Below are 23,609 nucleotides of genomic sequence, written 5' to 3' on the forward strand. Positions count from 1 at the left end.
TGTGTAAAAGGAAAACGAGATTGTTCCGACTTTTGTGTCGAGGACGACTTTGGACGTGCTTCGTAGCCATTGCTTACATGACGTACAACAACCTTGTCTGTTCAGATCGAGAGCTATCTAGGATTTATTCCGCGTTGCGCCACACGAGGTCGTCTGCGCTCCCCTCATCTCTCCGGGCCCACCAGCTCCCCAAAACCGGCGTTCACTGGATAACAGGTCCGGGACCGCAAAAATCCGCCAGCACGCAGGAGAATTTAAAAAAAAAAAGGCAACAGAGGCCAGATCGTCGCCGTCCGTTCGTCTTGGCGCCGCGGGGTCACATCTGGCGGATCCAGCTGTCGGCAGCGCCTCGTTCGTGCGAGGGAGGGACGCGCAGGAGCAGGGGGCTGTGGGGGGAGCCACGCCGCGCAGCCTGCCGGGCATTCGGGCCAGAGGGAACCGACCCGACAGGACCGAGCGACCGAACGCTCCGATCGCAGCGCAGACGGCAGCGGCGGGGAACCGGGACGTTGGCGAGTAAGTCGGCGGTCGCGCCGTGTGCGCACCGGCGCGTGGCTTCGGTGCGGCGTTCGGTGGTGTGGAGGGGGGTGTGGGGGGGCTGCCACACCTGCATAAACCTCATCATCGCTGACCATTACCACGCCGCGACTCGGTGTTACCGTTTTTTCAGTTATTATAGCAGGAACAATCGTCACGGACCAAATACGCGCAAGGGACGACAGGCGATGCGGCGAAGATAATGTTGTGTTATGTATTATTTATGCATTCATTTATTGTTAATTTTTATAACGCAAGTTCAATTATTGTTATTTAAAAGGAAAATCGCGTGGGGGGCCTTTGATCGATCACGCTTGCCTCCGAGGTTCGTCTCCTTCCGGATCGATCTACCGTACCGTGCGCGTTATGTACATTTAATCTTTTGGAGAGCAGAAGCGTGTTTGCGCGGACGGGACGGGGGTGGGGCGCTGCTGCACCCCTGTTAGAATAAACACGTATTAGAACGACCCGGGCGCCCAGCGGTGGGCGTGCGTGTGCGTGTGCGTGGACGGGCTGTTCGGGGTGGGCTGTTCCAACATGGCTGGATTGGAGGGACCCACGATGCCCGTTCCGCGCTAGCAATGATATTAGAGCAAATTGATTTTAATCTTTTTTTTTTTTTTTTTTTTAAGAAGAAGCTGCAGTAAAAGACTGTTGTGTTCACATTCCCCCGAGCAATATCTAGCGAGGGTCATCTACTTGGGAAAGGCCTGCGGTGGGCTTCCGTCACACCTCTCATGGGATCGGAATAAAGCAGGATGCCCTGCAGCTCAGGGGTACAGGGATTCACATCGTTCCAACATGTCATCTGTGCATTGTTAGTGTACCTCTGTGTGTGTTTGTGTTCCTACGCAGTAATCCAACCCCACGTCTCCCCTGTCCCGTTTAACACTAGAGGTCTATTCACTAGGCTGTGGCCTCTGGGTGGGATGGGAGGCTTCCCAGGCATTAAAAGGGAGACAAGCGTCACCTGGTTTGGACGGTCAATTTGGAATTTCGGAATAACTCCTTGGGGACAGGAGTGACCTGACATTTATTTTTCCGTGTTTCTCTAGGTTAGTCCGCAGGCGGCAGCTCCTCTCTGAGGCCTGATTCTCTGGGTGCTGGCAGCGTCTTTCTTCCTGTCACCCAGAGAGGGTGAAGAATGGCTGCCATTCTTCCTGTACTTTGCCAAGCCCATTTATACTTTCACCATCCTAGCACCTCCTGCATAATGGGAATTATTTTTCCCCAGAATCATATATTCCAATGCATAGTAATTAAACCTGAACAACATGCACAATTTGCTGCAGCATGTAAATGTTGTAATTGTGGATGCTAAATGGCAAGAAGCTTTTGTTCAGGTTTCACCGGCCCCACTCAGAAGACAAACACCTTGGCTGCTCTTTCAGCCCCACACTAATCTGTCCAGGCTCCTCTTTGTGAAGTGTTGATTCTTGCCACATGTGCCCTCCGGGGCATCGGCAGGCCACGGGGCTGTTTGCGCCGTCTTTTTTGCATAGAAAGGCTTCCTTCGAAAAAACATGAGCTCATTAAATTTATTGCATGCAGTCGTTTAGGTCCCGAGCTGCCCAGGTTTAAGATGGGCTAACCTGACAAAATATTCCTTTAAAAAAAAAAAAAAGATACCTGCCGCTCAGCTGGATGCCATTTGGCAGAGGGGGAGTTTCCATAGAAACTAACAGCATTCTCTCACGTTTTTTTTTTTTTTTTTGGTGGCCTTTGAAAAGCAGCTTCACAGAACGCAAGACAAAAAGATGTTGATCTCAGCAGAGCCTTTTATACAAGCGCCCAGCACCTCTAAAGGGAGCGGCTGCCTCTGGCTCTAAGTTATAGTGCCGTGTGGTCATCCAGACTGGAGCTCAGGTGCTTCAGATGTAAAAGACATGCACGTTTCAGCAACCTACCTGGACTATTAGACCACTGAGGAGGCTTCAGGTATGGAGATGATTGCAGATTATCATGAAATAATTCTGATGAATAAGTGCCAAATGGGTTTTGCTCTAAATCCAACTCTTTGCAGTCCCCAAGACACTATGTTTGAATTGAGAATGTCTTCATATATTTTACATGCATTTTGTTTTATTAAATATATCATGTTATAATAAATAGATTAGGACAAATATAGATATGGACGTCTATAAATTTGAATAGGATTGTTTTTACATTCCTATATTTTGTTATACTTACGTTAATCGTAAGTAAAATGTTATCTGAAACATAGCTTTGCAACACTGTGGGAAAAAACGGTTTTCATTTTTGTTGAATCCATTTGTTGCATGATTTTTTTACTGGGAATTTGTGTTGAGTTAAACCCCAAGTCTTCTCCAGCACATCCTTAAAGATTTTCAATGGGATTAACTTTAGGATTGTGGTGGCCAATCCATGTGTGAAAATGAGGCCTCGTGCTTCCTGAACTATTCTTCACAGTTAGAGTAAGATGAATCACAGCTTTGTTGTCTTGAAATGTGCCTGGGCCATGGAAAAAAGCCATTGATGGAAAAGCATGATCCTTCAGAATATTCAGGTAGTCAGCTGGCTTCATTTTATTGCCACATAATATTGCTTAACCCAGACCAGACCAATTGAAGAATCCCAGATCCTAACCCTGCCTCCACAATGCACAGTAGGGACTGTGCATGATGTGAGTGTCATTTCATGGATTTTCCTTCTTGCCCTGATGCATCCATTATGCACGAACAGGGTGAATCTGGACCTATCCAGACCTCATTACCTTTTTACATAGCTCCAAAGTCTTAGCAAACTGAAGCCTTTTCTTTACTATTCTACTATTTTTGGACAGTTAACTACATTAACACCGTACTACATTGGCAGTTTGAAAATGGAGTCCGTTTCTATTGTCTGTGTAACCAAGTTCACCCCAAAAGTTTCAAATGTTGTTGTTGGATTAAAAAAAAACATTTATACTGGTAAGCAAATGTATGCAGAGCAGCCTCTGCTGGATCCAGTTATGGATCCTAACCTAATTATGTGAGGGGAAGCGACAGAACCATTATTCTACCACAGGAAAGGCCACTTTGCAGTAGTGCCTCAAGGCGAGCACATGCCTGGATGGTCATGTGCAATATCACGATGAGGCCGGACCATCAGTCTCCATGCTGGCTCGAGGACCCGTCAAAGCATCTGAGATTAAACAGGGCACCCCAGTGATAGATCGGGTCGGCACTCCGAGATAAATGCTATCTTCTGAGAGCCCTGTGAAAAGCTCTCTTTTTCCCACCTGATGTAAAGGCAACTGAATGTAACTGGAGGTGGGGCTCAAATTTTAGCCATGAACATGCTTTTCTCTAGAAATTTGTTCTTTTCACGTTCTCTTATGCCCTTCCATCATTATGTCTACTTATATAAGAAGGACATGAGAATATACAACAAAAATAAAATACAACACTGCACCCTTCTCATTGTCATTATTTACATCATATAAATAAGTCTAATTCACTCCCATTCTTTAAGAATGGGAACATTTTATCTGCCCCATTGCATTTAAAACCATCTGCAGTGTTGACCATCATGCCTGTGATGATTACATCATCAGCTTTAGCTTAGTCTTGCCCACTTCCTTCAGCAGAAACAGGATGGCATGAAATAGAATTACATTAGTATATACCAGGGTAATGTTGCTATAGGCAGCAATCCCACTTCCTGTTCAAATGGCAGGTTTCAACAAAATCTTGGCCTAGATCGAGGCAGTGTTGTGGTCTCTTCCATCGTCTCATCATGAAGCTTATGATGATGTTGTGTGGGTTCCGAACTGCCCAGTGCTGACATTTCCTCTGCTTTTATGAAGCTGTGATTATTTATCCGCAGACTCATAATCATGGCATGGCTCATTAAGCTGATGTGGCTAGGCCACAGTGCACGCCATTGTCCCCGGCGCCGCTGAGGGCTTGGAGAGGAAGAGACAGGAGGGAGCACAGACCACTGAGTGAATATGACTGCTCGGGCTCTTGCCGCCTTTTTTTAGGTGGTATGCCACCTGTTTGGGCGCAGTTAAATAGGGGTCGAGGAATGTTGTGCGGTTGTAATATAAGAAGAGCTTTAATGCCGTAGTTATATTTCTCACATGAGCATTTCTGCTTCACTGATCCTAATATATCCACTTTGGCCCCCGTCAATTGATTAAAGATGTTAACTAATTGCTTGCAGATTAGGAATTATAATATGTAGAACTATTACAAAGAAAGATGATTGAAGTGATTCAGGCTATCAACGCAGTCACTTCACATTCACTTTTTGTGGGTTAAGTGGCCATATTGTTACCAGCAAGAAATAAACATTGGTTGCATAGCAGGTGGTTGTGGCCTAGGTGGTAACACACTCGCCTATGAACCAGAAGAACACAAAGTCACTGTTTCGAACCTCACTCACTACCATTGTGTCCATGAGCAAGACGCTTAACCCTGAATTGTTCCATGGGGACTTTTCCTGTAACTACTGATTGAGAGTCGCTTTGGACAAGGGCGTATACTAAATCCCATAAATGTAGATGTAAATCATTTTAAGTCATCTATAATGCATGACGTCTGAAATCATCTTAACGAACGTGTAAGCGTAATGCATTGAGAGGTATGGTGCATAGATCATATCGACATGCTGAGTGTTCAGGAAATATTAAATTTGCAGTTTACAGGGGCATTTTTAAATGTGCCAGATGATAGGGTGCTTTGCTAAACGATTATTGCTTTTTTTTTGTCAGTCCTGGGGCTCCAGTCTCTACCCATGCTCTTTTTCTTTAATGCTATTCACGCCTGCATTTGCATAGCTCTTGCCATGACCCAGACCTGAAAAATTGGCTTGTGAACAACATGATATGATCTTCATAGCTCTTCATGCTTCACAATTTGTATTCCTCCTTTCAGCATCAGCAACATTTATATTCTGTGCTGCTTTGACCGAGTGCCCAGGCAATGAAACTTGGGCGTCTGAGTGAAGAGCATGAAACAAGCTAACAGGGCGAATGGACAGAATACAATGTGCAGGGAGACTGGCCAGCAGAGAGAAGCTAGACTGCTCAGAGTTGAAGTGGAAAACCATCTGTTTTGCTTCAATATGCATGGCTGATGTGATTTTGTCTGGATACAGAAGTCATTCCTTAGGTTTGTCATTCTGCACAATTTTGGGCTGTGTCACGAAGTGTCGGCAGAATACAGAACTCTACACATAACGAGCTCTACATTTTATTAAAATATCTTTTGGCTAATGTTGTCAGGTCCATATCAGCAGATAGCTGGTTTTATTGGATTAAGGCATCTGGTTAGCTGAATGATTTGCTTAAATCTAGATTACAGATGGTTTCATTGCAATAAATTAATTTGTATATTTAAGTGGAATTTGCCAAGAATTTGCTTGTTTTGATGACTGTAGCAAGGCAAGCATAATCATTATAATTATTATTATTTTATCACATTGCTCGCAATACAGTCAACAATGTGAAGTTGAAAAGCTTCTCTCCATTTATTAAGGTAAAAAATATTTTTTTAGAAAGAGATATGTGGTTCCTCTAGCATCACATAAAAATCAGATATAGGAAAGTATAAGACTTGAACATTTAAAATCTCAACATGTCCTCGTCCTTGAACAAAGGGACTGAATCTCTGTATTGGTAACTGTGTCAGGCCTTTAGTGAAAGTGAACACGTCTGAGAATTGCTTTTCAGATACAGGTGAAAGGTGCCATTCCTCCCTGTTTTTTTTTTTTTTTAAATTAAGGTTTCACTGAAAAAAACAGAGCTTCCCTGAAAAGCAGCGGTTTAATATTTTACTTTGATCGAGAGACAGCACAGTATGACAGTTGGCAGCTGTTCTTTGTCGGATACGCCTCCTCAACTCTGGCCCATACTATCAGAGTTGCTACAGTGGCTTCCCATAATCCTCCCTGAGTGGGGGGGAGGAGGGAGGGGGTCTCGCTGCCCTTTGAAACCCATGCCCCCTCTAAACAGATAGAAACGTTTCGAATTCCTGCTCAGACACCAGCGTTCTCCCGGCCACTGGAACCACTGCTGCCATTTTCGGCCACAATGGCCAGGAGGCAGGGCGCTCCCGGTAGCAAAAAGCTGCACTTGCGGTGCCCTAAACTGATTTGGTATTTTATTGTGAAGAGAGCTGATTCATACAATACGCTGCCAATGGAACAAGCTACCCTTTCACTGCTGAGTAGCCCTGAGCCCTGCCTGTTGTTTGTGCTGGATGCTATGTGCATGTGACAGCGGGGGGGCGGGGGTGGGGGAATTAGTGTCTGAATGACCTGAGACATATGATCTTCATTTTCGAGGACACAGGGCTTTCGATGCCCAGACTCTCTAAAATGCCTTCAGATGAAAGGACCGGAGAGATACAGGGCGCAGCATGTGAGGAACGCCGGGTTATGTAATGGCTGCGGCCTCACTTTGACCCACTAACCCTGGAAAGCTTTTTTACAGGTAAAACGTGGTTTCTTCTAGGCTTTATATCAGCCCTAACACACCGTAGTCACCATGCACCATAGAGTTTTTCTGCTCTTGACAGGATATGTTCAGAAAAGTGGTGCGGCAGTAACAGACTGTGTCCTTGTCCTGTTTTAGTCTTTCAGTATGATGTGGCTGGTCACACACACACACACTCAAACACACAAACACACATACTACAGTCAGCCGGCTTCCCCTCCTGATGCAACACCACTAAATTCAGCACCAATTCTGCACATCACCAGCATACGTCCTACACCAATGGCAGTGTTTCTGAGCTAAACCCCTTGCGGTATTCGGTCTCCAGAGAGACGTTTTCACAGTATTTTTCCAAGTCTCTCCGGACTGTCTCACCTGTCCCTCTGTGCTTCCTTGGGAATTTGCTGAAATGTCAGACACCAACTGGTAGGCCTTCAAATCAATGGCGACTCACATTCTCAACACTGTAGGTGATTGGCTCAGTTGCCTGAATGACATTGTATTTTTGCAGGTGGTTTGTGTTAGGTCGGGCCGGCTGAGGCTTCACGGGGGGCGGATTGGGAACACATGTTCTGCTGCTGGGTGGTGGGGGAGCGGAGGGGTTGGGGCCTTGCTGCAGTCCAGACATTCCTGCAGTCCCTTTTGGTGCGCCTCCTCATTTTACAAATGGACGTGCTGGGGAAGCTGCTCACCCACGTCCCTTCCACCACAATGCAGCTTGGCCTAGAGCCGGCTGTATGTATAGAGACAGGACTCGGGAGTCTGGCCAGTCTCGTGACCTTTGGGGAAATGTGCGTGGCGGCCTGTTATTGCATGTCATCACTCCGGTGGGGTTAGCTGAGGTCTCCACACATCTTCAACTGAGAACCATCATGTCGCTCTGCCATTCAAAAACTTAAGATATAATACTTAAAGATATAATGTTTGTCCCATTCTGTGTTATAAAAGTTTATTTTTTTTACTAGTTCTGACTGCTTTGCAAGCATCCATCTTCATTTTTACTTTGACCATGGCCTGAAGCAGTCATCAGAATGGCAGAGCATTTATTGATTCTCTTATCCAAGATGGCTATTATTCACTAATTACATGTTCAGTCCCCCCTGGAGCTACATATGGCTAAATGCATCACTGATGGACACGATGATAGTAGCATTATTTGTCAGGAGTGGGGTTTGATGTTGCTAGGTCAAACATTATTTCATTCTTGTATAACAGCGATTTCATCACAAATACAGTTTTTATGTGCTTGTAGTACATCTTCCTCCCATTATGTTCACCTAAAAATGATCCAAAGATTATGGAAAGCTTCATTTGAAGCTCTTATCCTCTCATAGGACAATATGGTGTTGTAGAGATTATTAAATGTGGCTCAGTATTTGTTGGGGCAGCTCATTGGCCGGATTTAGAGAGAGATAATCGTGTTTGCACTATGGAGAACGCTAATCATGATTTTCTTCTTGTTTATATTTGTGTCTGTTTGCATTCCTCATTTCAAAAATGAAATGGGAGTGCAAATACCATCCTCACGCCCACTTCGAAATAACACTATCCCTCTGTCTGATTAGAGAAATGTCTCTATAAATGTAAATAGTTGAATATATCCTGTCACAGGGCACCATTTTGGTAGATGAATAAGAAGCTTATTTTCATTTGACTTTTGGCTGTGCCATTGTTTTACTGCACTCCTAGCATTTCAGCATGCTGAAGAGTCAGGCTGGTGAATTTTTCTTTTAATGTGTGTCTGAACGGATTTCCAAGAAGAACACGTCCAGGAAAACGAAGCAGCCATGGGACTATTTTGCACATAGTCCGGATTCCTGTGCTCTGAAGGCATACGCATGCATGTGTTTCCTCTTCATAACTATACTCAGCTGAGAGGAATGTGACATATTATATGCTCCGACCAGGCAGGATGACCGAGTTCAGGTTCTTTGTGTGTGTGGGGGAGTGAGCGACAGCCAGTTTGGGATGTGCCTTGAGGTCGTGGGTCAGAGTAGATAACAAGTATCGAAGGAGGAAGGAACAGAAACCCCCCTCTCCCGCCCCAACTCAGACTGTGAGTGCACACACTGTGCTGAACTCTTCTCTCATCTTTTCTTTTACTTCTCTCGCTCTCTCCCAGGATGTCTGAGGCGTTGTCACAGCAGGAGCGACTCCAGGCCATAGCGGTGAGTAACACACAGCTCTTCTGTAGCGCAGTCCACACCGCAACAGATGTTGGGAAATATTTTTTTTCCTACCCCAATATTTCACAAATTTTCTGAGCATGCAGAACAGAATTGGACCAGAGTTCATATATTTCCCCCACACTTGCTGCCAACTACTTCTCAGCAGGGATATTTTGCCTTTTTCAGCAACTTGTAAATTTAATTACTAATAACTAAATGATGGCAGTGGTGGCCTAGTGGTTAAGGAAGCGGCCCTGTAATCAGAAGGTTGCTGGTTCGAATCCAGATCTGCCAAGGTACCACTGAGGAGCCACTGAGCAAAGCACCGTCCCCACACACTGCTCCCCGGGCGCCTGTCATGGCTGCCCACTGCTCACTCAGGGTGATGGGTTAAATGCAGAGGACAAATTTCACTGTGTGCGCTGTGCTGCTGTGTATCACGTGTGACAATCACTTCACTTTCACTTTCATGGCAACATTAATGAACCCAAATTGGCCATGGCCCCTCAGTGTACACACATGCACGTGTGCACATTGCGACCTTTCTTTTGCCCCCCTCACAAATGTCTTTTGTTCCCCTCACTGTTTTGGCGGTGTCCTCATCACATCCCCTACGACCACACACACATCCCCCTCATCTCTCCCATCCCCCTTTACCCCTCATCTGCCCATTAGGGGAAGGCACCAATGAGAGGTCACTCATGCCCTAAAGCCCTGATTGATCAGGGTTGCAGTCATGTCTGCTGTTCTTCTAAGAATTTTGTTTTTGCTGGTTTTGCAGTCCTGTGATGACAGAGTACAGTATTAAGATGTAGAATCTGATACTCATGTGTTACTGTTCATCCTGAAATGACACATGTTCCTTCAAACATAATCACAAACATAATCAGAGATGTTATTCCAGGATGAATAGGAGCACAAGAATAGTAGACATCATATTAGGAACTGTGTGTGGGGCAAACGTTCAATTTTCTCGCTACATCAGTAAAGCTGCACCACTGTCAGGCTCAGCCAAACGCAAGGTCTGCAATGTGCACTGCACATGTGCATCATAAATAATCATGAAAGAGTCTGATGTAGCAACTCTACTACACAGACCTACATGGGACTGGATTTCATTTTAATGTGCACACATTCCTTTTTTACACTAATACACTCATGGTAAAATTTAGTTCTCCCCTCCTATATGAAAGTGGTATGGCCTGTCTGTGCTATTTGGGCCAGACCACTTAAATGAAAAGGATGCTGATGCTGCAAGATGGCCTGTCTGAGCAGGACTGCATTGGGAGTAATGTATTACTGTAAGTGAGGGGAACAAGTGCATGCAGAAAAAGCAGCTCAGCAGGACTCTGTGTTCAGTAGTTTAAAGTGGTTTATGTTCTGCTTGTGAAATTATAGATATAGCTTAAATATTTTCTATCATTGTAATGGTAGAATTTTTTATTTATTTATTTAATCTGTGTGTTATCTTCATAATGAATGGTCCTGAGACTTTTACAAAGCCTCCAAGGGGTTTCCATGAATTTAATTCAGAAGCAGTGCAACTGAGGTGGCTTTCCATCAATGTCCTTACTTGCTTAAAAATGTCAAAGGGTTGGAAGGGTTCATCTAAATATCATATTCACAATTATGTACCTCCAACATAGTTCAGCTTTCACGGTGCAGTGGTGGCCTAGCAGGTAAGAAAGCAGAACTCGTAACCGAATTGTTGTGGGTTCAAATCCCAAACCACCAATTTGCCACTGAGGTCCCTTTGACGAAGGTACCGTCCCCACACACTGCTTCTCGTGCACCTTTCATGGCTGCCCTCTGCTTACTAAGGGTGATGGGTTCAATGCAGAGGACACATTTCATTGTGTGCACCATGTGCTGTGCTGTTTATTAAAATGACAAAAACTTTCACTGTTGACGGTACAGTTTAGTGTTGACATTTTGGTACTTACATGATGGTCCTTAACTGTATTGGGGTAACAAAATGCAAATGTCAGCAAGGTGAGACACAAGCTCAGACATTCTCATAACATTTATGTAATATTTACACATCTAGCCCAAGTGTATTGTTGCTGAAAGTTGGGCTGGATATGGACTTGGATATGCATATAAGATAATAAAGGATGATATTGACAATTTTTCCATGACTTATTGCAAGATCAGCGCACCCACGCATCATGATGCATGAGGTATGATGGTTTGATATATGAGTACATTATAGGTACAGAGCACATTTAGGCCACACCCACATCACGGGGGAAAAACAACACTGCTCTTTCCATCGATTTGCTTAGCACATATCTCTATAGTCTTAAAACCAAAGTTGCAACCATGCCAAAAATGTGTTGCATGATGATTTCCAGAGCAAATGAGACCAAGAAGAAAAATGGAGCCGACGTCATAGATGTCATAATTAGCTTCAAGCTAGTTCACTGAAAAAAGTGAACACTGGCTAAACTTTAAAAAAATGTAAGTAATCTGTCACATCTAATATTTTAGCATTGATGTAATGTAAACAAACCAGTCAAACCTGCTGTAACCTGTTTGTTTACATTATGTCAATGCTAAAATATTAGGTGCTGTTGTAGCTGTTGTCTGTTTAATGTGTTTTTCCCGTTACATATAGTTAAATATTAGTTTGCTTAATTAGTTATTAGTTTGTCTAATTTATGCTCATGAGTAATGGGCTACTGACAGCAGGTTTGTTTGGTTTATTCACATTACGGCAATGCAAAAATATTACTTTAGACAGTATTCACTTTTTTCAGTGTAGCAGACAGCATGGCTCTGTAGCCACTGGGATATTAAAAGTATTCAGATATGTGCAGCAGTCCCTGCAGCTCAGGGACGTGGAAAGGTGATACGAAATATGAGTCGTTATGTGAAATACAGGCTTCATGCTGAACCTGAGCTTTTCATCTTCTGTGGAAATGGTCAAATGTTACAGAATTATCTTTCAAGTAGACGCTATTGATTATCTTAGCACAACTGCATCTTTTGTTTGAGCACTCAGCCTATGAAATTGGTCCTCTGAGCATTTTCCCCATAGATTGCCTCGGTGTCCTGGATGTGCTTCTAAATGTGTAGACGTTTTTATGAGACCTGCTAGGGATAACGGGTAAGGAAGCGGACCCGTAATTGGAAGGGTGCCGGTTCGGCTGCGCCACTGAGCAAAGCACCGTCCCCACATGCTGCTCCCCGGCTCCCGTCATGGCTGCCCACTGCTCACCAAGGGTGATGGGTTCATAGCAGAGGACACATTTTGTTGTGTCACCGTGTGCTGCGCTGCAGTGTTTCACAATCACTTCACTTTTTCACTCCATCCTCCTCATCAAATACTTCGAGTAAACCCAGGCTGAAAATGTGGGAAAAGGGAAACTGGGTTTTGATCACTAAGCACGCTATCTCTTCCCATTGTTGTGCAGGAGAAGAGGAAGAAGCAGACAGAGATGGAGAACAAGAGGAGGCAGCTGGAAGATGACCGCCGGCAGCTCCAGCACCTGAAGGTACCATTGGCCGAAGCGGGGCTTCCCATCACCCTACCCTCCTAGTCCAAGGCTGTTTCCTGCCTGCCTTCAATAACACCTCATATCTCTCTCAGCTCTGGAGTGCCGACTTGAAGCAGGGCACGGTCACTGCCTGCCGGATATCCAGTGTTTGCACTGTTTCTGTGCTTCATCTGGTTTTCATGGTGGTTCATGGCCTGGAAAAGTAAAAGTATAAGAAATGGTTGATAGATGAATGGTTTCCCAGTGATGATTGGGATTAATGAACATTGGGGTTGACGGGAAATAAATAATGACGTAAGACTCTGCAGAACCTTGATCTCAGTTCTCAGTTCATCTCGCATGTGATGATTCAGAGGACAAGCTCTCTCATCACCCGTCTGAATTCATTGTTCATTTATGAGGACTGCATGCTTTTTGCAGGGGGCTTTTATGCCACCGATTCGGTCGGTGTTGATGTGCCAGCTCCTGGTGGGATGGAGGCACAGTCGTGAACGTTTCAGGGAAGATTTCGTGCTTGGGGGGGAGGGGGGCTGTGGATGGGAGCGCAGCAGGCACCTTGGCATCGTTGGCTGAACTTGAGAATCTGTAAAAAGTGTGAGAAAGGGGCTCCCTAAAGCCTCAGAGAAGGGGCCAAGGAGGCTCTTCTGTCATCGGGCAGAGGAAGAAGAAGCATCCAGCATCCACAGCTTTAAAGGACATCCTGTTTTAGGAGGTGGAGGAAGAAAAAACATTTCCTCCTTCTAAATATGTGTCATGTTGTCTCAGCGCCTTTCATCTGCTCCCCATTTTTTTTGTGAGAACCCTGCAGATGTTGAAGACTTTATATTCAGATGAATAAATCCATTTATTCACCCAAGTACAAATGTGGTTCTGGCCGAGGTTTGTTTTTGGTATGAAAAATGAACCGTGATTTCGTTTTTTATTTTATTTTATTGTGTTTCTTTAGCCCACACACGCCCTCATGACTGAACAAACCAAATGCAACTCATCTGGGTTGTTTAGCTGACTGTGGCGGTGTGAGCCGGACAGAGATAAGATCCAAAAAAACTCTCCCCATTAGCAGTTTCCATGGAGCCCAAATGCACAGTCAGCAAGCTGCACAGAGACAGAAAGAGCGGGTGAGAGAGAGGGAGGAAGTGCTCAGATTGAATAGCTGGTGAATAGCCGGCCTGAGCGAGCTGCGGTTTGCGGGTCGGTCGTCTGAATGTGAGGGGAAGTGATATACGTGGTGATCTATGTCTTCTTTCTCTGGTACTAGAGACCCCCGACACAAGTTTGGCTCCCTGTTGAGTCCATGACAGAAAACATGTCCGTGTGAGCTTGACCCTTACGGTGCTAAGAATGCTGGCGTAACTCGTATATGACTAACAAGCTCTTCTATTTGAGGAGCTTGATTAGAGGAAGTGCCACGTCCCTACGGAAATGGCTACAGGTCACCAATAAACTGTTAATGAGGAGATGTGGTGGGGATTCTGAGGGACAGAGCAGCTCTTATGCCCTCTTAAGCAATTAGACACAAAAAGGCTGTAGATGTATGCATTGTCAAAATTTTTATATATATATATATATATATATATACACACACACACATACATATATACATATACATATACACACACACACACACACACATATATATATATATATATATATATATAATGCAAATTACAACATGCATTTGTAGTACAAATCTAATATTTTCTCGCTGGTTGTGAGTAATGGCTTGTGATCATTCAAAGGACATTTGTGGCTCACTGGGATTTTTTTCTGTTAACCAGGACGTGAACGTTTTGCTCCTTTTAAACAATTGATCAGACACAGGAAGCCTGTGGGAGGGCGGCTCAGCCTTTGTCTTCTATTTTGGATTACATTGTGTGACTGTGGAAGTGTGTGCATGTGTGTGTGCATGCGTGTGTGTGAATCAGCTGTGCAGCTACAGCCCTTTGCCAGTAAAGACTCCCCCACTGTTTCCCCTGGGATGGGGTGGGGCGAGGCAGCAATGCAGGAAACTGAGAGGAGAATCTAAATGAAAGCAAGGGAGAGAGAAGATGAATGATTAAATAAAGCATGCGGATTAACAGTTGTGTAGAAGATATTTTAATTCTAACATTTTAACAGATCTGTAGACTAGCTGTTTTTCATTAAGTCTCCAGGAATCAGAACCATAGACAGCTCCTCCTTAATAATTTTGAACTAGATTTTATTCATGCATTTATGCATAAATTAAATAGGAACATTACCATAATCAGCATGAACAGAGTGCTCATCTGCATCTGATGCGTACATGTATTTGTGCTGCAGGTTGTGGGTTCAGTGCCTGTACTCCATTTCACTGGCAGTGTAAAAATAGGCATGTTGAGGGATCATTGTGCATATGCGTGGGTGTGTTGCTGTAGTCATTGAAACACTTGACTCTGCAGCATATTTGAGCAGCTCACAGTTATCCTCTGTACCTATATCAAAGGTCTCCTGATACAAAAGTAGAAATTGCAAAAGTTGAAAATGGGATGTTTCATACAATAATGGTACTTGTGTTGCTTCTGGCCTGCAGACCTTTTTTTATTCTATTAAATCGTGGTAAAAAAAAAATCTATATTGCACTGAATCTGAAAAATACTGCATTCATTTACATTTAAATGATTTTGTTCTTGCTCTTTTTCGTTCCCAGTGGGCCATTGCTTCATCATATCACTGTGCGTCTGTTTTCCTGGGCTGCTGACATGCTGTGGTTCAAATGGTCAAATATTTGGTTGCTCGGACCTCCATGGGTCCTGTTCTTTGCTATGTGCAGCACGCTGGAGGGGTGGGGGATGGGTGGCAGATCTGTGGTCCAGCGTCTTGGTTTGTCTGGTGTCTGGTCTTTCTGAGTGAGACCAGCAGGAAGTGCATTATCAGCTCTGATGCACTGAAATTTAATTAACTGTTGTGGTACTGCACATTGCCTTAAAATTACATATATTACATATATATGTCAATTGTAATAATCAAATATGAACGCAAAAAAAAAAAAAAAAAAAGCAAACTATGATTTCCAGCCTTTCTTCATAAAGTGTGGCTCAGTATATCAGTATATACACAGCTTTTAAATTGTACATATATACAGATATTCAAACTATATGTAGTATGTAAACTTTATTAATTTGATTGCTTTTTAAATACACAGCTCAAAAAATTAAAGGGAACACAAAAAACAACACAAAACTCTCCACTTAAGAAGCAACACTGACAATCAATTTCCCATGCTGTTGTGCAAATGGAATAGACAACAGATGGAAATTATAGGCAATTAGCACAACATCCCCAACCCACACAAGTGGCTCAGGTAGAGCAGCTCATCCAGGATGGCACATCAATGCGAGCTGTGGCAAGAAAGTTTGCTGTGTCTGTCCGCATAGTGTCCAGAGCATAGGGGCACTACCAGGAGACAGGCCAGGTTCACGCTGAGCACTGCAGTGACAGGGTCTGGAGACACCGTGAAGAACGTTCTACTGCCTGCAACATCCTCCATTATGACTGGTTTGGTAGTGGGTCAGTAATGATGTGGGTTGGCATTTCTTTTGGGTTTTGGATTTCCATGTGCTCACTAGAGGTAGTCTGACTGCCATTAGGTACGAACATGAAATCCTCAGACCCCTTATGAGACCATATGCTCTTGCGGTTGGCCTTGGGTTCCTCCTAATGCAAGACAATGCTAGACCTCATGTGGCTGGAATGTGTCAGCAGTTCCTGCAAGATTAAGGCATTGATGTTCTGGTCTGGCCCGCCCATTCCCCAGACCTGAATTCCAATTGAGCACATCTGGAACATCATATCTCGCTCCATCTACCAACGCCATGTTGCATATCAGGAGACAGTCCGCCATCCACCAACACCATGTTGCACCTCAGGAGACCATCAGGGGCATGCACAGAGATTGTAGGGATGTCATACAGGCACATGGAGGCCACACACACTACTGAGCCTCATTTAGACTTGTTTTAAGGACATTACATCAAAGTTGGATAAGCCTGTAGTTTGTTTTTCCACTTCAATTTTGAGTGTGACTCCAGATCCAGACCTCCATGGGTTGATACATTTGATTTCTGTTAATAGCTTTTGTGTTTTTGTTGTCAGCACATTCAACTACGTAAATAACAAAGTATTTAATAAGAATATTTTGTTTCTATTAAATGTATGTTTAAAAAAGAACAGTAAGTGTCCTCAATAATTCTAAACAAAATTGTCTTTTGATTTTTTCCCAATTTAGTCAAAAGCACTAAGGGAACGATGGCTGCTTGATGGAGCGCCCTCTGCTGGACCGGAGGAGGATGAGGCCAGGAAACAGCTGGAGGAGGATGAAGCCAAGACTAAAAGCCTCGAGGAGGCTATTCTCAGGTAAAGCAACTAAAAAGCTGAATGTTGGACAACCTTCCAGTATGTTTTTGTTTATCTTTGCCTGGATCTTTACATCAGCTGTTTAGCCACAGGGCAGAACAGGCCGAAATCTGGCTTTGGTCTTGTAGACCACAGCTCGTCTGATCTGATTAATCCGCTGTGCTCTCCGACTGTGATCCAAAGACCCGTCCCCTGATCAGGTTCCTGCCTTGCAGCACTGGCAGGCCGTGGGGGAGGCTCAGACGGGAGCACTGGCACAGAACTAGCTTGCTAGTGAGTGAGCAGTGCCAGCAAGCAATTGTCACCATCAAGGCAGAGTGTGAAAGTAGAGGATGCAGTGAGAGAGAGGGACGGCGTGTTCTCTCTCACGCCTCAGAAATAATCAAATCCCGACAGTCTCGCAGGATTCTCAGTGGACAAGCGAATGCAAGTGTCGGAAAGGCTGCAAATAGAGATTTTGTGGGGGGTTGTTGGGTTTCACTGCCCTCTTGGTTACATTCTGAATGCAGTGAAGCTTTATAAAAATGCTTTAAAAATCCTCCTGAAAACAGAATAGATTCTAAACTGTGTCATTCACGGACAATTGACTGCAATTGTGCTTTCTCCATCATGCTGTGTTGATGTTGCAGACTGGAACAGGAACTGGAAGAGCTAGAGACTGGCGTGTCTGCGACCTCCACCAAAGAGAACCTCTCAGAGGTCACCAAGGAGGAGGAAACAAAGACGCCAGACAACAAAGTGAGCACTAGCACCACGGCCAGTGTGTATGTGTGTGTGCTGGGAGGCGTGGAGTCAGACAGTGGACACTGTGGGCTCCCCGGACAGATGCGATTAGACAGAGCACAGCCGCCGAAGACTCGGAGGAGCTTGTTTGACCTCTATATGTAACATTTGCAGTTGAACAGCTGTGGCCATACATGCCCAATAGCCAAATGACTGACAGCGCTTACTGTCAGGCATTCAGTGGGTCAAAACGTTGTTTCAGCCATTTTATGACCTTGAATATGTGAATATGGATGAACGTTGTTCAGCATCTCTTGAATCTTGAGTCTTTCCTTTCTCATTTTATTTTTAGAACAATTCTGTAAGTGCTATTTTACCTATATATCATTTTGGGGTTGGGTAATATATAATATTTCATGATATGAAACACACTGTTTGGGGAATATAGAGGCCATTGTCTTTAATATCTCATGATTTGGGGTTGTAGAACCTAGCTCTAAATATGAGCATGATATACTTTTAAAATGATGTTTTTGCAAATGTCATCTTTACTTATTGGATTATGGGTTAAATTGATCTTTCTTTTTTTCAGACTTCTGCAGCCTCAGTAAAAGGTAATACATTTTCAGTTCAACTCTCCATCCATGTTTGTTACGTTTTTTTCCTACATGTCTTCTTTGGGTTCTCCTGTGCATTAAAACACTTCCAAAAAATATTTATGTCCATTAGATTTGTCATCAGCAATATGCACAGGGGAAACTGCAAGTGTCTGAACACTGCAGCATTATTATCACGCATCGTCACCTTGCTTTTCTCTGTCCATCACGGTGGACGTGTCCACTGTGTCCTGCTGCTATCCTTTCTTGTTCACACCGTGACTTTTTTCCTATGGCCAATCGTAGCAGTCAAAGTTCACAACAGCCCTCGTCTGGAGAAATCCGGAGATGGCTCAGAAATGATGAGAGCAGGTGAGTCTCCTCATCCTGTAGTAAACTAGTTTCATGCATAATAGTTTTTGAAACACAATCAAAATGCACAAAAACCGTAATTTGTGGATATTTCTAGATGCCACGGATGATGTGTGGTCGATTTTATCGGATTAACACAGAGGGACAATTTACCCATTGAATTATATGGGGTTTCCTGAAATCAGCAGTTCCACTCAGATGAGTGGACTAGAGCCCCAACTTTCCTGTTTCCATGGCACTTAGAGCCTCTTCAATTAAACGTTTGCTTTTCACTGGCCTGTTAGCAGTCCTAAAAAGGAGGGTGGAAAATCTTTCTTGTTCGAGGCACCGCGGAGTGAAAGTGAAGCAGTAGTCATTTTACCCTGCTCTCCGGAGAACCCTTGTTTTCATTATTGCTGTCGGCGACAGGAGTGGCTTCGCATGATCTGTCATATGCTATCGTAAAAATTTTGAGTCAAATGAACATTTTACGAGAAACATTTTACGTGGTATGCTGCTGTAGTGGGTGGCAGGGTTAAATCGTGCTCCACTTTTAGATTTATGTGGGAGGATGGACTGGGTTGGCTAACTCCGATTTGATTAGTATTTTTTTGAAGATCATGTCTTTACATGTTCATTGTGCCTTTTAATTGTTTTGTGGCCTTTAGATTAATTCCACTGAGCATCATAGATCATCATTCGGTATACTGTGTATGTTGTGTTTATCTAGCCACTTACAGACAGTCTTTGTTTTTGTCTCATAATTTTCCTGCTTTTCTGTCTCCCCCTCCACTGTCCCCACCAGTCTGTATGTCTGTGTGTATCTGTTGTGTGTTCACTTTCCTCGCCCAGTCCCCACAGATTGTCAGCTCTGCAGACTCTAACTTTAGTGAGGTGCAGTGGTTCTATATGTAGAAACTAGCTTTATTGTGCAGACAGTGTCTCCTGTGAAATTGTCATCGGAAAGCATGAGGTTGCCATGACAACCCTCAAAGAGTGCCATAGCTGTAACTCTCCTATGCGTTGTCATGGCAGCATTAAACTAGCAGTGTGTAGTCAAAACTACAGCAATTAATTACATTTTCCACATGCGGCAAAATAAAAAGAAAATTGTCAGAATTTACCTTTAATAGATACATGATGTGATGTTGTTTAATAAATCACTGAAATGTTATATTTCTTGTTTTATTTAAGTTTATGACAGCACGCTAGCTATCATTAAACTTGTGAACTTTGAAAGTAAAATGCCTAATTGAATGCCAAATAGCAATTCTTACTGTGTAGCAGGCATGGTAGAGGTAGCAGGATGTGTGTGTGTGTGTGTGTGTCTGTGTGTGAGTGCGTGAAAGTGAAGCCTCCTCAGGCCTGTAACGTCTCCTCTCGTTGGTACGCAGCAATGTACTCAGTAGAGATCACCATTGAAAGGGACAGGCTCACGGGCGCGACTAAAGTGTTGTCCACCAACACGCTGCTGCCAAAAGACCTCTCCCAGCATGGGGTCAAGGTATATGAGGATGAGCAGAAAGGTGATTTCCACTTCCAAGCCGCGTAGTTGGAGCCTGCGCCGGCTTTACGAGAAGTGGCAACTTTTTTTTTTGGGGGGAAATAATGTTACTGTGAGAAGAGGCAAAACAGCTGCAATCGGCAAGAAAATGGCTGAACTGTAGCTCTGTGAGCTTCAATTGAGCTTCCTGTGGTTCATTATACCACTTCGGCCACAGAATTGCGGAATCATTCATATTACTGTATGTAATGATTTGACATGAACCACTTCTCGTAAAGATGTCTCCCCTGCATGCTGTATTACAGCAGGGTGGCCATGATTCTGTCAGCTCTCTCTTTTTTAGTTTTTTATCTTTTGGTTGCTGCTTGTTTTACCTTTTTGGGTTCATTCATGATCACTTGGTAGACGCTGTCCCTATGCAGTGACAGGCACCCTCCAAATAGCTTGAAGATCTCCACCGCACTGCTTGGTTTGTTGTAGCTTGCCTCTGCTTCCCAGCCATTTTTGTTGATGCTGTGCCCTCACTGCCCCAGAGTCCAGCGCACCTACCATGCTCCCACACTCCCTGTGGAATCCTAGTTTCATCAGCACACCTTTTTACAACGTTGGTCTAACATTGACCTTACACCCGTGTCTCTCTTTCTGCTTCTTACAGTGGTGCATGAGGTGGTCGGCATGGACGGCACCATCGTGAATGGCGTTCACCAGCTCAGCTCTTCTGAGGTTGAGGAGCTGATCCACAAGGCTGATGAGGCAATGAGTGAGGCCAGCGCAGGTGGGACCCCCAAGGTAGAGGTGGCCGAGAACGTGGCAGCTCAGATGGAGAATGACACATCAAAGAAGGAAATCACAGGCATCGAGGCTAAGGGTGGTGGAGAGGCAGGGTCAGTACCGGTGGGTGAAGCCAGCGTGGAGAACCCCGTGACCATGGTGTTCATGGGCTACCAGAACGTGGAGGATGAGGATGAGACCAAGAAGGTCCTTGGCCTGGAAGGCACAGTGAAGGCTGAGCTGGTGGTCATCGAGGACGGAGAAAGCAAAGGGGCTACCAGTGAGAACAAGGAAGAACAGGCTCCACCCAACGGGAGCACGGCAGATCCGGCCAAGGCTCCTGAGTCGGCTGGGGAGAAGGGAGGAGAGCCGGAAAAGGGATCAGCAGAGCTCAACAATAAGGAGAAGCAGCCCTGCAAATGCTGCCTGATCATGTGAGATGCTGCTCTTGCCGGACATGACTTTTGTTTAAAAAATTATATATATGAAAAATCTGCAACAACAAAAAAACTCAACAAAATAAATGTTCTGTATCTTTTGATAGAAACCTGTTGTTCCCTACTTTGTGTTTTCTATTTTTCTCACAGTTTTGTTCTATCCCACAAAATTCTTCAGCCTTGTGTGTTATTTTCATTTTTTTTTTTTACTTTTATGCGATCAAAGTAGATGCTGCTGGGTGATGGGTATCTCCTTGACAACATTGTCCATTATGAATTTTGAATACAGAGATCCAGAATTGTCCCAACTAAAGCTTTTGACAACTCTTATCCCCATCCATGAGTTTTTGGTCTAATTTTCAACAAGGACAGAAACTACTCAATATCACTATATTATATATAGAAATGCCATTTATTTTTAAAATATATATTTATTTTGATTTTTTTGTAATTAGTTTGGAAAGCCTCTGTTTTTTTTGTTTCTGTTTTTCAGCAGAAGCATGGTATACAGCGGTATACAATGTGCTATCTGTCTGTCCTCAAAAAGAAAGAAAACATCGGGGGGAAAAATAATCATCTCATCTCTTGTAATGTAATATTTATCTCTGCTCAAGCTGTGAGAGAACACATTATTTTGTTTTCCAGAAAGAAAGGGAAAAAAAAGTGGCCGTAGATGCACAGAACAGTCATACGTAAATAACTGAGATGTGATGGGACCTCAGCTCTCTCAAAGCTGCAGTGTACAGCGCGTGTGTGTGTGTGTGTGTGTGTGTGTGTGTGAGTGCATGTGTGTACAGACATCTGGCTGTACATGTACCTGTGCATGCGTGTGTTTGTTGGGTGGATGCTGCCACTTTGGGACAATTCTTTGGCCAAGTGGCCAGCCAGCCAATCACAGCCAGCCTGAACTGTAATGTAGCGTCTCCGCCCGTCCACTTTCACAGTCTGTCTCATATGCCTCCGTCATGTCACACATGCCCTTTGCTTTCTTTCTGGAACAGCAACTCATTTATTTCTATTGACACACATTACTATAACCCAAAGAGCGATAGCCAGCATCACAGTCAGCAACATTTTCATTTTCATTCATGTGAGTGAACGTCTTACATACCAAAAGCTGAGAATGAAGAAATAAACTGTCATTAAGTAAGCATTCACACTGGTCTTCTTCAACCCGCCCCGCCTTGGAGAAGCACGTTAAGAATGAGCAGGCGGTATGTGGACAGGCTGTTGCTGTGCTTTAACTGATCTCATGCTTAAAAAACACGTTTTTCAGCTTTGATTCTTGATCTGATGACCTTAAGCCTGTGCTGAAATGAGATTCCTAATCCAAACACTTAATACTAAATCTACCATTGGCCAGATCTGTCCCTGTCAGATGGCAGCGCATGCATGTCAGTGTGGTTTCACTTTTGTACATTTTGTACACTGCCTTCACTGAGGGTGCTGTTGCCTTTTTTTGACAAAAGAAGGACAAAGAACATGCCACAGGATAAATGATGCAAACTCAACATTTCACCCCGATATTTCTATATGTACTGATGACCAAAAGCAGACCACTCAAGAACTTCACATGGAGTACAGTAGCTATACTGGAGTTGACATGTTCTTATTTTGTGGCTTGCTTGCTTTCTTCATATTTTGCCACAGATGAAGTTTGATTTAGACATATTCTGATTGTCTAAGAGGCTTGATGATTAGTCAGGTGGGTCACAGTATGGTCACAGTATGGCCAGTTTGATGAAGTAGGACAAATGTAATGACAAGCGATGCAATGTAATCAGAAGCCCATGTGTGAAATCCAAAATCTGTATTTTTTTTCTTTGCAACATGGGATTAAAAACTGCATTAACTCTTAATGGTAGACATGTAGTCTTTTTTTCATTTTGAAAATGAACATGGTGCAAAAGTAAGCACTGTTGAAGATACACAGGGCAGGCCTCCATAGCAACTGATGACTTTCCTATCTAAAATAAAGCCACATGTATATTTTTACTGGTGGTGACCTCATGCTTTGGCTGCCTCTTTTTAGCAAAATCCGACTATTCTATTTTTGTTGTTGTTTTGTTCTGTATCTACCCAGGCCTGGGTGCCCTGAATGGATCGTAGATGCCTGCACTGTCCTTCTCAGGCCACACGAACGATCATCTGGCCATTTACCCCCTATGCAAATGCATTTCAGCATTGAACATTTATGTGCTTGTTG

The 23,609-nt window shown here is 43.9% G+C and overlaps 1 protein-coding gene across 3 annotated transcripts; it reads left to right on the forward strand.

Annotated features, from left to right (window-relative positions):
- palm1a (paralemmin 1a) lies at positions 1 to 23,262 on the forward strand. 3 transcript variants are annotated; one of them, XM_029001539.1, is made up of 9 exons: positions 1 to 516; positions 9,102 to 9,147; positions 12,564 to 12,644; positions 16,894 to 17,021; positions 17,651 to 17,759; positions 18,337 to 18,358; positions 18,647 to 18,712; positions 20,086 to 20,217; positions 20,851 to 23,262. In XM_029001539.1, exons 2-9 carry the CDS (start codon positions 9,103 to 9,105, stop codon positions 21,402 to 21,404), a joined length of 1,137 nt encoding a protein of 378 aa, XP_028857372.1. In that variant the 5' UTR covers positions 1 to 516; position 9,102; the 3' UTR covers positions 21,405 to 23,262. The 3 variants fall into 3 exon arrangements, with proteins under 3 accessions (XP_028857372.1, XP_028857373.1, XP_028857374.1); XM_029001540.1 differs by lacking the exon at positions 20,086 to 20,217 and having other exon boundaries at positions 4 to 516; XM_029001541.1 differs by lacking the exons at positions 18,647 to 18,712; positions 20,086 to 20,217 and having other exon boundaries at positions 8 to 516.
- The last annotated feature ends 347 nt before the right edge of the window (positions 23,263 to 23,609 follow it).

This window comes from Denticeps clupeoides, chromosome 13, assembly GCF_900700375.1.
Source record: "Denticeps clupeoides chromosome 13, fDenClu1.1, whole genome shotgun sequence".
NCBI classification, from domain to species: Eukaryota; Metazoa; Chordata; class Actinopteri; order Clupeiformes; family Denticipitidae; genus Denticeps; species Denticeps clupeoides.

Coding starts and splice junctions, on each gene's coding strand:
- palm1a (XM_029001539.1), top strand. CDS start 9,103: ATGTCTGAGGCGTTGTCACAGCAGGAGCGACTCCAGGCCATAGCG. Junction 12,645..16,893: donor GGCAGCTCCAGCACCTGAAG/GTACCATTGGCC, acceptor TTCCCAATTTAG/TCAAAAGCACTAAGGGAACG. Junction 17,760..18,336: donor CAAAGACGCCAGACAACAAA/GTGAGCACTAGC, acceptor TCTTTTTTTCAG/ACTTCTGCAGCCTCAGTAAA.